A 15,774-nucleotide genomic window follows, 5' to 3' on the forward strand; every position below is an offset into this window, starting at 1 on the left:
TCTCTCAGCTGGTTGATCCATCGTCTTTGCTCACCTCCTCCGTCGCTGCTTCGTTCAAAACGGTCCAGGCTCTCTGCTTCTGTTTAAAGCCCCCCCACATCCAGGGCAGCTGACACATGTAATATTGAAACCAAACTCGGCTTCCTTCCCTCCCACGTCCCTCACCCCGTCTCTCCCCTTATGTTATTTTGCCAGTAGAGCTAAAATAATAAACCTTTGTACCGTCTGCAGAGCGTAACGGAGAAAAGAGAAAGAGAGACTTCGGTGTGACAGTCGAGCTGACTCGAGTTCTGGTTTTTGAAAATAACCCAGGTCAGAAATTCTTTCAAAATTCCTGTGAAATGTTATCTTGAGTGCGGTGTATCTGGTAATTGGCTGCATTTTTTTCCTCATGTGACAACTTCCTCGTCACTGATGCAGCATACGACAGTTTATCTGCTTTATATATTCACATTTAGCCCGGCCCTTATTTTTGTTTATCCAGGGAAGAGCCCTGCTTTCTAGTGCGTATGGTCTTTTTAAGCATCACTCGGTAGCAGACTTCTTAAAACGATGTCATCTTTTAACCTTTATCGACTGCTGACGAGGAGAAGTTGCACCAACATTGACCTAAACTCCTTCAGTAGTTTCTGACACCCTGCTGATACAGCGGCCTCTAACTGACACGAACTATAAAGTCAGACTTCACAACAGAGAGCAGAGATGCATCTGATAAAGACGCAAAACACATCAAAGCTAAATGCTGGAAGAAAAGAACCAAGCAGAAAGACTTTTTACTTTTTGTTGAAATGTTTTTCAGTGCATTGTGGTCCAGTCCTACAGATTCCCCCCAAACTGCGTGCAATTATGGTCCTTTTATACAACAAATGCAGTCTTAACAGCTATCTCTTGAAATAGTGTGTAAACAATTGGTCAATTAATTGATTGCAGATAATCACTTAATGAAGATTTTCTCTTTTATATCATTGTAAATTAAATAGTTTGGGGCTCCATACTATCAACTTTCCAAAAAAAAAAAATGCTTACAAATATAATAATCAAGAGATCAATTGATAGTCAGTAGTTTCATATTCCTGTTTCCCAGTTCAACTGCGGCCCTAAACCGTCAGCCAATGAGCTGCTTTTCTGGAGCAGTCGGGAGTCAAGTACGAGCGCTTTGCTCAGTGGCACGTTGGCGCCGGCTGAATAGGAGAGCAATTGAACATTTTCATGTGTGAAGCACAATACTGTTGCATTGTCCTCCTGAGGAAACTCCATTGACTCTTTACTGAATGGCAAAGCAGGGCCGTAGGCCGCAGGGGAGTGAAGCCCATACAGGCGCAGTCACCCCGGTTACTGAAGTGTTTACCATAGACATGTCGGGCTGTCCGGGTACCTGCAGGGCACCGCTAACTAGCTAGCGATGCTAACACCATCTCTTGAGATACATGTGATACAACAGCTGATGTTGGATGTTTTGGCTAAATACTTAATTTATTAATAATGTTTCATGTCGACCCCGGTTCCAGAGGACCTTGGTACAGAGTTCAGGCTGTGTTAGTATAGATGTCTCAGGACAACTGTGCTCCAGTTGTTCTTTCTCCCAAACAGAGGCTCCTCTCTGTGGCCTGTGTGTGCTGTAAGTGAAGGCAGGTCCTGGAGGGAGGCAGGAGGGAGGGATGATGGGATTAGAGGCTTTCCTGCTCTCGTCCTGCTCTCATAAGCAAACAATCTTAACACACCAGTCCTGCGTTTCACCACGTTCAGACGGAGACCCCGGGGAGTCCGCATGTTACTAACATTGTCATTTTCTGCTTTCTCTTCAACACATTCCTGGTTTTTCATCTTGGAAAGAAATGATTACCAAGAGACTGAGAGTAGAAAGGGAGAAGACAGATGAAGAGTTTGGCGGTTGGTTGCCTAGTAGCAGGCCAGTACAGGACAGGAAGCGGCTCAGGAAGTGTTTGCGGGCGCTCCTGGTGATCAGAAGCACATGGCAGCTGAGACCAACAGCAGGTTTCACGTAGAGAGGTAACAACCAGGCTGAGAGAGACGGACCCACGCACTCCCACTGCACTAATAAACAGCATCATAAACAGAGCAGTAAACGCCCCCCCCACCCCCACCCCCAGCCTCCACCTTCAGACCCTCATCAGGTCAAACAGTTTTTACAAATTCATGCTGCAAGTTTAAACTGTAGATGTTTCTGGTGATGCTTGACGGATGAATGAACAAAGTCCATACGAGGTTTTAACTTTCAGTTTAAAGCTTCGTCACCGTTGTTAACTTCTCTGAAACACAGAGTCAGTGTGAGAGAGTGTGAACACGATCACTGTGGCTTTTTCTTATAGGATGAATGCACAACGCTGCTGTCTAGGTTTGCAGCGTTGCTACGGCGACACCTCGATGCAGAACAATCAAGGCTTTAGTCTATTTGTATATATGTGTGTGTGTGTGTTTGCGTGTGTGTGTGTGTGTGTGTGTGTGTGTTCAAGTCCAAAACACCAGTGTGCCTTTACATTGATACACTCCATGACACTGATGTCTTTGTCACCATGTCACACACACACACACACACACACACACTATCACCACCAGAGCAGGACATCCCAGCTGGAGAGTATCTAAAGATGTGTGTGTGTGGGTGGTTGGTTGGGGGGGTACACACTGAGAGGTCGGGGCAGGGGTCGGGGTCAGCGGAGGTCAGAGTTTAACGTTTCAATCAGGCGTCTCCTCGTGCTGTGTCAGTGTGTCCAGAGATGGTTTCCATCAGCTGTTCTGTCGCATTCAGACTTCACTTTGAACTTTTAGAAACACGCTTTGTAATTCATTCAGATCATTTGTGGTTTAAATACTGGATGTCCCTTAAAGGTATTTCAATCACAGGATTAGCCAAAAAAACAGTAATCATATCTATAAACAGTTTCCCAATTGAACTTCCTGGAAATAGGTTATATATTATCACAATGGGAAATTGGGAAGACTCTTTTTACAACCATTGTGTTTAAGAAAAGGAAGTAATCGCAGCCTTCAGAGGACCATACGCTCTGTCATACATGCCATTAAAACATGGAAGTAACAGAAGTTTGAGGTACAAGATTAGCAATGACTAATAAATCCTATTTCCTCCCATCCTTACTCACTGCATTTTAAGAACACAACTTTAGTTTCCAGCATTTGATTTTCACCTGAACCTGCTGCTGCCACACCGTCACGAGAGGCATTCACCAACAGATAGCATGGTGGGCATAGTTTGGGGTAATTTCTGGATTTCAATAGACTCTTTTTGTTCTTAGGTTTTGCAAACCTTTGTTTTTGTGCTCTTGCCCCAATTTCTGCTTTTTGTCTGATCACTTCCCTGATTCAGCAAAGCTCTCAGGATACAGTAGTGCTGACTGAGCATCAGTTTTCCCTCCAAAGTCTGTGTGTGGTTTTCCCAGAGAGACCTTAAATCAATATATTGCACAGCTGACTTGCAAAATATCCCCTCTGCTCTCTTTGTTACGGGAACATTAAGTATATAGACGACTTGCTGCTTAAAAAAGACGCTTTGACGTCCAAAAAGCCGCCTTGTAATCGGATTGGTTCCTGCGTGTTTGTAAGGGAAGTGTAATTATGTTGTATAGTAGCCCCACACACACTTCGCAGACATCCTGGCTTTTGTGGGCCGAGCTTCTTACACTTGTCTGTTGAATTGAAACTAGGCCAGTTCGTCTTTGGAATGACAATTACCATGGACCAAACCCAGGCCCTATTCTGAGGCTGGAGGGATGTAGGGCAGGTGGGGGTGATGATGAGGGTATGAAAGGAGCAAAGACGATTGGACGCTGCCAAGATGCTCTGGATGTACAGTAGCTTCCGATGCTCGTTAGCACAGCCGAGCCGAGGGCCAGGCACCGGGGGGGTGGGGGGGGGGGGGGGGTAGGAGGAGGAGGCAGGGAGGAAGGGTGAGGCTGGCACAGGCCGGGGCGGGATGTTTAGAGGCAACGTCTATCTTTAACTTGATTTTAGGAGCTCTTTTGATAAAGTGCGGCTCAGCTCGGCGAAGAATAGAGGCAACAAGCTGGGGAAAGCCTCCCCTCCCTCCCCCTCTCTCCTCTTTCCTCCTTGATCTGCGCCGAGCCATCCCTCTTTTCTCTCCATCTCCTCCTGGCAGGCTTCTCTGCAACGGTGTGAGGTTGTCAGGCTGGCCCAGATTAAGGGCATTGTCCGAAGGTATTTACATCCGGCCAAACCATATTAAACAGAGATTAGGGGGGTTTTCACTGCACATTGCAAAAGAGAAAAAGAAAAAAAAAAAACGGTGGGGGTAAAAAGAAGAGGGAGCTTTTCCAGGACGAGCAGGATTTACAATTGGCATAGCTGTGAAATGGAGGAAGAGAAATGTGCTCTTTATGGGGGAGGGGGGGTGGTGGTTGCTGGTGGTGGTTGGGGGGCTCCACAGATCCAGTTTGAAGGTCATGTGATGCTGGCTTGTCTGAGGGAGTGTTGAGTGTGCCAAACGGTTGGCAGCCGGTCCACTTTTCAGCATAGGAAGCAGAAGTAGAAGAATCTGTTGGCGGGACACAGCGAGCAGACGGGCTGCTGTGGAGGACATCACGGTCCGAACCAGGCTGTCTGTCTGTGTGTCTCCAGCTCCTCAGCAAATTTCTTTAAAAGATCATCTTTTTTTTTTACCTTTGGCCATCTCACCAAGTTAACTGCTGAGGTCTGGGAGGAGGGAGGGGAGAGGTCTCTTATTTCAAAATAACAACAAAGGGGTCAAACTATTAGGCATTACGTCCCCTGTATGTCCAGGTTCAACTTCTACCTCCTATCTTACTTGCCATAGTTTTTCTGAGGAAATGTTGCTACTTAGCTCGTTTTAAATCTGATCCTCTCACCGCTCATGTTTGTTGCCCCAAATGAGAAAATAAGTTGGCCGTAAGTATTTTCTCTCTCTGTTCAGAAAGACAAGGTGAGTCCAGACTTTTTCAGTAGTAGAAGCAAACAACTAATTACCTGCAATAAAAAAGGCCATTTGTCGCGGAATTGTTTGCCACTGGTTTGGGAGCAGCCCCCTCGGCAGATCTTGGAAACATGTCCTTGTTGTATTATTAGCACAGTGTAGTGAAGAGGAGGAGGAGGAGGAGGAGGAAAAAAGGGAAGCTTGATAAAGACGAATGTCTCCCTGGACCATCTGGAATCCATCACTTTCAAAAGCGGCTTAAACGCAGATACGGTTTAAAAAGGTATGTGTTGCTGCTTTTCTACCAGACTCAATAAAAGTACCTGTTAAGCCCCCCCCCCCCAAAGAAAGAGAGTCTTGTAATCGTTGACCGTTTATGAGCTTTCCTGTCAGCCTGTTTGAACCTGCAGGGATGCGTCTGTATGCAAAGCAGTCTGGCAAGAAGCCGTCGTCCTGAAACAAATCAGTCTGGAGAGTCAGCAGGAAGCTTAAAGGGTACTAAATTGGCAAAACCTTTTTTTTTCTGAGGATATCTGGTCTTATTGGAGACCCACAGGTTTAGTGTTTCAGCACAGCTGAGATGTAACTCTGTATTTCTCTCCTCCAGAGCAGAAAATGGATTCATCAAACTGCCAGCACAGTGATGCCACGATTTAGTTGTTTACTGACAGATGTGACATCCAGAGAATATCCTCCTCACTCACATCAGGAAACGTCGCGCACACTCTCAGACACAAAACAGTCTTTTTAGCAACAGTTTAAGGATCAAGCCTCGTATCACAGTTGTCTCATTTTTAACTTTAACGTGCAGTGTACCTGCTCTACACTCAAACCTTCGTGTCGAAAGCTTAGACAGAAATGTCAGAGTGAAAAATGTGTTCAAGACATGTTAACAAAGCTGAAAATGCTGTAGTTACAGATTTACTCGTGAAGAGAAGGAAGCAACAATGTTTAATCTTCTTCTGAATACAAATCTGCACGTTTTTATTCAAATAAGTTCAAAAGTTAATCAATCTTGCAATGTCAATTTTGAACCACTGCACCAAAAGCATATGACTTCCTCCTTCACTTCACTTCACGTTTGACTCTGGAAACGTGTTGTATGAGCCACTGATGTCAACGTAACCCGCCTACAGATGGTCAGCCTGTGGTGTAAAGCAGTGAAACTCTTGATAGATGTTTGGCTAAAAAGTCGGACAAACTGGATTTAAGCGTGTTTGCGGAGCTAAAGGTCACCCGTGTTCCCTCTTTGTGACCTGATACGACAGCAGCCATGGCAACAGCTCCTCGGCCTGGTCGACACTCCTTCCTGTTCCTCCAGGATCCCTCGCTCAGTCCCTCAGTGTGTGTGTGTGTGTTGGAGAGGGAGAGAGGCAGGCGTGGAAAGGCTTCCCACATAAAGAGGCCTTTTTATCCCTAGGGCCGCAGCTTGCCCGCCGGCCCCTGGAGGAGTTTGTAGAGGATAAATAAACCTCTTCAGACGCACAGAAAAGATGGAGTCTGTAAGCGGCGCGTTAACGGACAGAGCGCCGCAGTATCTCAAAGAGGGACTTTATATTATTCTGAAGGGCTATTTGTTATGATATTGAGCCGAGAGGGTAAGAAGGGCCAGGAGGGCAGGGGCCTCTTGATTTATGGAGTGACTGTCCAGCCTGTACTGCACACACACACACACACACACACACACACACACACACTGTTCCTCATTCACTGTTCCACAATCACAGATTCATACATGCACACACATATCTGACACATTTACACACACACTCAAAGAGTACATATCACACATTGCTTCCAGCTGGCTTCAGGTTCCGGCGAGAGTGCTCCCACCCCCTTCAAACACACACACACACACACACACACACACACACACCAGGCAGCCGATAGCTCACACATGCCGCACCGGACGAGGAAACAGCGGGGATGTCTCGATGTTGTTATGAGGCTGGACGGCACCAGAATGCTGCAGCGGAGCTTTCATTTATCTGCTTTGTCAGAATCACTTCAGGTCTGATTTATTCATGAGGTGCTTTCATATCAAACAGGTTCGTCGTGGTGGTTCACGGAGAACAAAGAACGTACACGTGAAAGATTTCTAAAAGACAAAAGCCTTTGAATTAGTGCTTTTAATCACACAGATCAAAAATATGTGCAGGAATTTCTGTCCGTGACGTCAGCGCAGTCAAAGTGGCGTCTTCTGCTACATTCAGACGTACAAGCTATATTTTCTGTACCACTAGAACCAAGGTCAGGAGATTCTTCTCTGACCGCACAGCCACACCAACAGGCTTTAATGGATTCTCACTTTCTTTTGTTGTTATTCCTTTGGAAATGGTCTAATTTAAAGATAATCAACACCATCCTTTAGAAAAGCTCTACTAGATAAAACCAACTTGCTGCTGAAACCCTCAATTGAATAATGAAGGTCGAATAGTCTCGTGAACGGAACTCACTTCCTTTGGCACAAACATGCTTAAGAAATACGCATTTTGTGAGCTTCAACTGTGACTTGATCGTCAGAAATACTGAAAGAAATCCAGATCTTAATTCCTAATCTTCAGTATGTTTACAGGAACGCAGGTGATCAGACGATGCGTTTACGTGCACCGTAGTTACCTGGTTAATGTAAATCTGTGCGTACATTCATCAGGTCACACTGGTGACGAGTGTTTGTTTACTTCCATACACATGTTTGTGTTTGTCCTGTTCCTGGGGCTCCTAAAGTACTCTTTCAGGAGCAGGAGATTTTTTTTTGAGGGCGAAGGAATCAAAACTGGAACGATTCCTGATTTCAAAATGCATTTAAAGGCCCCCGAGTTCCATTAAGGGTTTCTGGAAAACTTCCTGTGGTCAAGATGTGGTCCTAATTGTGGTCTTTCCAGGACTGTGGTTCATTAAGCCTCACTGTCAAATGCACAGAAGAACCACATGAGACAAACTGGCCCACTTTGATTTCAACCTGCACTCTAGGTTGAAAGCTACTCAAAATAGCTGTTGCAGCTTTTTTTTTTTTTTTTTTTTACCTTTGCTCACATGCAGAGGAAGGTGACTGAGTTTCACATTCATTCAGCTCCACTCTCTCCCTCCGTGGAGCTGTTCAGCACAACAGCACAGCTCTCCACAGCTGGAACACGCAGCAGCTGGATGTTTTTCTATAGGAATTTACATGGCGAACTTACTAATTGGGAATTCCTCCCTTCGCGTATTTCTCTGTGACACACTTACATGACCGCATTTCAAAGAACTGTCCCTCGCCAAAGTGATCAAACCTTTGACCGGACATTACAGGACGCTCACTTGAAAGGTACAACAGCGCAGCTGCAGTCTCCACTGAAGCTCAGTGGCTGGTAGATCTGTCCTGAAAGGTTGTGCAGTGGCACAAAGTGAAGTCTTTTGAACCAAATCCACTTTTATTCAAAGCAGCTTTTTTTTCTAGGTTCAAATCTGCATTTCAAAGTGCAGGATCAGAAGCAGAAACAGATATTTTGTCATTGACGGTGACCAGAGAAAGGGGGCTTTGCTCTTTTGTGTGACACCTGAGAAATGGAGTTTTTTAATGTATGAGGAATATGTCTTTGTTTTGTTTTGTTCTTTCGGTAAATTGCATTTGTTTCGCCTCTGGCAGTGTAAACATCCAAGCGGTGCACAAACATTCCTCCTATCTATTTCCCCCGGATCAAAGCAAAAGTATTTCATTTTTTTAACAGGATCGCACAAATGCATTGCTTTGCGTTGCTATTAACACATCCTAATTAAATAAACTGTAATGTCTAATCCATATTGTCAGCCACAGTGTGCTTTAAGAACATGTATAAATGTAGAGAATAATAACCGGTTTATGCAAAGAGTTTATGCACTTGGCATATAAATTGATTTGCACTCTAATCAAAAATAGAATTACTGTTTTTATTCAATATCCTGGTTGTTGTTGTTTAAAGGGGCAGTTCAAATATCTCATAACAGCTACCTGCATGGTTAGACACCACTGGGTGTAAGTGATAAAATATGTGTTTGTAATTTGGGTGAACTAACCCTTTAAAGCAGGAAATATGTGCCTGATACAAAGACGCAGTTCTAGTCGAGTCTCGCTGCTGCTGCTCATCCAGAGCTGCCAGAGGAAGCTGTGCTCGAGTACTCGGGCTCCATAAAGCCAAAGTGAGCTATGAGTCTCCGGAGATTATTATATCTGCCCCATAAAGCCCAATTCCCCGTGTTTAAGACCTGAAGATATTCTAAGACCTATTTTCTCCGATTCTTTCACAGAGGTCATAAGTAATACACGAAGGCAGAGAGCCATTAATTCTGGGCTTGAATTTATGCTCTGTGCACCGTCGCCTCACTGTTTTTCTTCTCCTGAATGGGCCTTTGCTTAAAAAAAAAAAAAAAAAAAAAAGGTGTTGTAAATATTCTTGTCGAAGCCGGAGGCCACGCCGAGAACTGCACAGCCATGTTAAGCACATTACTGACTTCACATCGTCAGTATTTTCGATGGGTGTAATAAGACAGAGAAAACAACTCACTACTCATCTGTTCACTCCACTTTATTTATGAGCTGCAGCACATGCAAGAAAATATTTAAGCATGTCTGAAGTATTCAAGGCTGAGACGAAACAGGCAGAAGTATGAGACATTTTTAGTGGGTTGCTTTTGCTCGCTTGTCTTTCATATTTTCTACAATACATTCCTGAGGAAAATGGTGTGCTTTTTCCTCTGACTTTCACTGCATACTTGAGAGTAGTTGTTGCCGTTTCGTTTTATATTGTGAGTGGATAGTGAACTTTGTGGATTTGTATCACTAATGCGTTAACATAACGTGTCACACAGAGTACTTTTTCTAATGGAGGAGTATTTTTCCATTGAGGTATTAAGAGATCTGAGTACTATTTCTTCCTCTGTAGTTTGATTTTGAAGGACTGACAATATTCCGACGTCTGGCAGCGTTACCTGCTGCTTCTCCCACATAAACAGCACCTCTGTCTGTCCGTGAGGGTGCGTTCGTCTCGTTGGCTCGCGTTCGTCCGCAACATTGAAAGAGCCCATCTATAATTTAGAGCGCCCATTATGTATTCCCCGTGAAGATTGTCTCGTCTGGGCCGCTCCTGATTTCAACCTTGCCTCTCAATTCCAATTTCCTAATCTCAGTTCGAGGCTGTCTGTGAGATGGCTGCGTTCACGTTCGCTGCTTGTCAGCAAGCCTCTGTAACGCCGCTGCCCTTTCAGCGTGTCAACAGTGGGTGTATTTGCCGTCATAAATCACACTCTCAACACACCTCATTCAGTCTTTCCCATGGGTGGGTGGGAGTGCGTTTGTGTGTGCAAACAAGTGTGTGTTGTGTACTATGTTGCCCAAGCAGCTCACTGAAAGACTTTCACAGCGGTTGTTTGTGCGACACGCTCGCATATGTGAAAGTATGCATGCGTCTGTGTGCTTATGAGCGTCCTTGTGTTTGTGTACATCGTGGCGTTCGCTTGAACGGTTGCCAGAGCGACCAGAGTGTGCATGAGGTCGTCTTTTTTTGTCTCTCCCTGACGGCGATGATGTGTAATTGAGGTGTGGACGTGGAGACACCCCCGATGGAAGGATGAGAGGAGACACAAGTGGACCCACTGTTTGTTTATCCAGACGTGTCCCTCCATCTCTCCTCCATCCTCAGCGGAGGCCGGCATCCTTACTGAGACTAGTAAACATGTTGATTTTTCCCTGGCTCTAACCAAGCTGGCACACGGAGCTCCTGGAGTAAATGAGCTGGTGTTTGACGGGGGGGGGGGGGGGGGTCATTTCCACACAGCCCAGATCTGTCTCCTTCATGCTGGAATAAAAAGTTACACTTTTCTGACTTCCAGAGGCAGATTAGCTGATAGCTTGCCAGCGGGCCTGCGGTGAATCCTGCATCACTGCCTCTTTGTTTCAGAAGGAGGGGGGTCTTTTCTTATTCTGGCAAAACTGAATGATTGAGTTTAACTATACTGTGGATGGGGAAGAAGGTGTTTATACTAAAACCTTAAACCCTTAATTATTACATTTCTACAACATATACCTGTGGGGAGCAAATGATTCTGATTTTACAGGAAGCAGGACGTCACCTGACCGCAGACATTGTGTCCTGATGTCAGAGTGCAGCTACGAGCAATTTCATGGTTGATTAGTCTGTTGTTTAAATCATTTTTTTCAATTAATTGATTAATCATTTAGTCTATGAGATGTCATCTTGACGTCCTCAAATTTCAAGAGTTCAAAGTGAAAGAAGTATCCAACCACGCAGATAGGAAGAAGTAATCTTCTCATTTGAGAATATTTGGCATTTTTACTTGATAAATGAGGACTAGAACCAAAAAATGAAAAATATTCTAAGAGTATGTACATCAAGTTGGATGTGTCTTGAAATATTCTCATAACCCTCTGCCGTCTCTTTGTGTGCAGACTCTGTGTCCAGCGAGACGGCCTTCCTGGAGGACTATGTTCTGGGCATGGGGGACACCCTGGAAATGTCATGTGACCTGGAAGACCACTCAGAGCCCGTCGTCTGGTTCAAAGACGGCGCTGGGCTGGTGCCGGGCAACCGGACACGACTAGGCCAGAGGATGTTGCGCATCATCAACGTGTCGTACGAGGACTCGGGCGTGTACTCGTGCCGGCTCGCCCACAGCAACACGCTGCTCAGCAACTACACCATCCGGGTGACAGGTGAGAACTCCAACCTTTAGTCCACGAAGCCAGAAGGACTGATGCTGATATTTTACGAGAGCATGTTAAATCTCCAGTTTAAAAAAATGTTCTAGATCAGAAAGGGCAGTTTCTGAAGGTTCCTGAGCCAAATGCTTTGTTGAGTCAACCACAACACTCGGTGATAAATCACTTTTCGAGGAAGTCACCACTTAAACCTTTCAGAAAAAGTATTTTGATAAGTACTTGGATAAAGAAGTAGACATAGCCATGTTTCCGTGTAATGTGAAAATGCAGAAAAAGATGTAAAAGTGACAAGATATAAAACCAAGGACATACTAACTCTTTAAGATACTTGAGTCGCTAGCAGAGCTCCAATGGAAACAGACACCTTGGCTGCACCCTGTGGCGCTCTCAGAAAACCCAACCTGCCTCGGTTTTTCCGTCCAGTCTGACAGACAACTGAGAATCGAAGTATTTCCTGTCAATAAACACAGTCGAACAGTTTCAGCAGCGATGTCTCGACATGACAGCTTTTCATAACGCTTCGTGAGAAAACAGTGAAAACTCGGCTCAGGAGGAAACTTCTATTATTTTCTCCTCCTCGGTTTTAACTCGCTGCTGCTGCCTGCCAAGCTGCACACACACACACACACACACACACGCACACACACACACACACACACATATACAGCATCACACCGGCACAGACTTTCACCGGCTAACACCCAGCCACGTTTCACACTGATTCCTCCTCCTGGTGCACAGTCAAAGGTGAAATTCATTATCGTATGAGGGGGTGAATAACGTCTTAAACAAGTGTGGGAATAGGAATGCAGGGGGGGGATGAGGGGGGGGGGGCGGGTCAGAAGGCAGCGAGCAGTAGCTTAAAAGTCTGGCGGCTTATTCCCGTAAAACTCATGGACACCAGCTGAGCCTGTTATTGACAACTAATTAGAAAGCAATTAGCTCGAAACATTTCATCATTGGAAACAGATGGGGTGGCAAGAAATGAGAGAGTTCGCTCCCTCTCAACTCACCCCCCACCTCCTCAAACACACACACACACACACACAGATGCATGTGTTTGGCTGCAAGCCGGGGAGAAAATGGTCTTTTCCAGAGCTGGACAGCTTCTCCTCCTGGACCCACATATCATCTCCAGACTGCAGGAGGACACGTGCAAACACACTCCCCACATCACTGATTTAAAAAGGAAGAAAACATCCATCTTTCAAAGTGACGTTCAGCTTTAAAATCAGATTATGTTTTTCTCTCCTTTTAAACAAGAGAAAATAAAATCTCCCATTGAGGTGAGATTACTGCATTTGCTTCCAGGTCAGCATGCTTCAGGAGAAAAAACCCACAGGAAGCGAATTCATCGCATGTCAGGCACTTCATATCATTTTAACACTCAGTACTTGTTTAAATTACTTGTGAAGTCAGACTTTTTACAGTATGTGGCGGCAATATCCTGTTCTCCCCCCTGTAATGCCCGTTCTCCTCCCTCTACTCTAAACACAGAGCCTCAGCTCCATCTAAAACACACATGGACTATTGTGTTTTTCCTCAAATATTTGAGTAAGGTGTCAGATATTTAGGAGCGGTATCAGATTTAGCACCTGGACGGCGTCCAGCCAGCGGAGAGAGCGGCCAGCTCGTATCGTGCACACACACACACACGATACGCATGTTGGAAGCAGGGTTCTGTAATGTGAGGGGACGAATCTGCAACATGAAACGTATGAAAATGAGCCACTTCTGTTTAGAGCTTTTGTAGGTGCGACATTAATCTATCAGAGAATTGGCTGCAGACAGAACATTGTGAAATATGTTGCATATACTTGGTTTTAAATCAGTTTTAGCAAAAGCCAATACCGTGCTAAGATGTTTCCAAATGCACTGGTACAGATTAACCTGCCGTGTCCTCGGCTCTCGTCCGCACTACAACACTCTGCAGCTTAATTGGAGAATCCATTGTCCTTAAGTTGAGTCTTGTTTTCACAATTTTCAACCGTCATTCCCATGGTAACTTGTCTGTACATTGACTGTATATAAAGTCAAGCAACAGGTTATTTACAAATCCCCAGTTCCACCGCATTAGTTCAATCATTTCATCTAAATGGAGGTATGAAGATAGATGTTGAATTTATTGAGCTTGAAGGGTCATTTTTGAGGAAATTTGACAAAAATAAATATTCTGGAGCTTTCAGTCAAATCTCAACCTCCTGTTACCTGCAATAAATGCTATTTCTCATCTAGAATTTGCTGATTCAAGTCCTGTTTAAGTTTCTGCCGTGTGTTATGGCAGCTGGAAATCTTCAGTTTGTGACCAAATACCTGCAGAACTAATAACCTTCCCATCACGCCTCAGCTGTGCTTTGTGTTTGGTGCTAATTAGCAAACGTTTGCTTGCCAACACCCTAAACGCAGATAGTTAATGGTAAATATTATACCTACTGAACGTCAGCATGTTGGCATCTCCTCCAGACTGTAATGTGAGTCTTTCTGCCGAGCTGCATCACAATAGCAGAGTGCAGTCTAAGTGGGCTGAGGTGTCAGATAATAAAAGCTAAAAACCTGCCGGTCAGGAGTTTCAGGAGCCGTTGTAGCTCACCGGGGTCGTCGAGGTAACAGCTGGCTCTCATTAACCGGACCTGCGGAGCTGAACCAGAAAACGTCAGCGGCAAATCTAAACAGTCGTATCTGTGGATGGACAATAATTAGACGTCATCTGACACGCTAGCTGTTAGCAAGAGCGTGCGTTGCAAAGATAGAACGAGTTGTTTTTGTAGGCGTGTCCGTTCACGTGAATACACACACACACACACACACACACACACACACACACACACACACAGGAGTGTGTCGCAGCAGCACTAATGACCCTCTCATTTGTAACGTCTGTGGAAATGTTTTGGTTGTAATATCTGAGCGAGCCGCCACGCTGCAGAGAACTGTAGACTCATTCATGAGTTTCTCAGTGTCAGTTTTAATATGCATTCATGCATATGCTAGTGTGTGTGTGTGTGTGTGTGTGTATCTGTACTTACATTTGTCTAATCGTACTTGTTTGTGAACACACACCATTTAATCTCCACTGGGCATTTAACAAAATTGCTTTGTTTTCCCGTCTTTATTTCCCTCTCGTCTCGCACAAAATAAATTGAGGGTTACAAGCTTTCCCTCTGTCATGTTCAGGTTATCTGACGGTTAACATTGTGCAAGTAGTCTGAAGAATAAAGCCATTTTATTAAGATGAAGACATCGTCCACATGAATAAGATTTGTTATTTGTTAACAACAAGATTTGTTCACCATCTTTTTAAATCTAAAAGTTCCACTCTGTCTTTTCTTCTAAGATTCTCTGTCGTCTGGTGATGATGAAGATTATGACGAAGACCCAGAAGATGCAGGTAATGGAAATGGTGAATTCTTAATTACTATTTTTTAACACATTATTTTTTAAAGTTAAACAATGTAATTTGGTAACAGTAAGGCAGTACTTTGGAGCCTTTAAGGGATAGACTGAAGGGAGTCAGACTAAACTGACAGCATTGGTAAACAACACTGTGTGAAATTGGTTTAAAGTTAACTTTTAAAATGAAAAACAAAAGAAGTCTGACTCAGAATGAAGTTGAGGGGACACAACTAGACAATTATTTTTGTTTCAGCTTTTGTGCTGACTCTTTTTTTATTCCTACATTATCATCATCATCATCATCATCGTAATTGAAATGTAAAAGAAAAACACACACAATCATTCAACATTTCTGAAAAGAGACTAAAGCAACCTCTAAGCTACTTGAACAAAGGTAAAGCATACACACACAAAAAGGATCTTAATCTACATGCAACCTTTTTTTGTTTACCTGACTAGAATTTAATTAAAAGAAGAAAAAAAACAAACTTAAACATAGATGGGCGGTTTAAATAGTATGCTGTCAAGTATTTTTACAGAACATGATACTTGCCTCCAGACGGCTCTTACGAAGGTTATGGACCCTCTGATTCCTAATCAGGTCTTCAGGATTCTGGCGTTGCTAACGCAGGTTTATTAGCAAACGTTACACAAAGCAAAGTGTTTGCTGTAGTTACGCAGTCCTCTCGTGGAGCAGAAATGATCTCACATTATTTATGTCAACAGTTAATCTGCATTTTAGAACTTGGACTCATTTCAC

At 44.2% G+C, this 15,774-nt stretch overlaps 1 protein-coding gene across 2 annotated transcripts in view; it reads left to right on the forward strand.

The window, feature by feature from the left end:
• fgfr3 (fibroblast growth factor receptor 3) overlaps nt 1-15,774 on the forward strand; it is a 57,897-nt gene that overhangs the window by 9,349 nt on the left and 32,774 nt on the right. For both annotated transcript variants that reach the window (XM_070920109.1, XM_070920110.1), the window contains exons 2-3: nt 11,352-11,615; nt 14,956-15,009. In XM_070920109.1, coding sequence (XP_070776210.1) covers nt 11,352-11,615; nt 14,956-15,009 — 318 coding nt within the window. The remainder of the gene's footprint in view (nt 1-11,351; nt 11,616-14,955; nt 15,010-15,774) is intronic.

Source organism: Enoplosus armatus, chromosome 15 (assembly GCF_043641665.1).
Source record: "Enoplosus armatus isolate fEnoArm2 chromosome 15, fEnoArm2.hap1, whole genome shotgun sequence".
NCBI lineage: Eukaryota > Metazoa > Chordata > Actinopteri > Centrarchiformes > Enoplosidae > Enoplosus > Enoplosus armatus.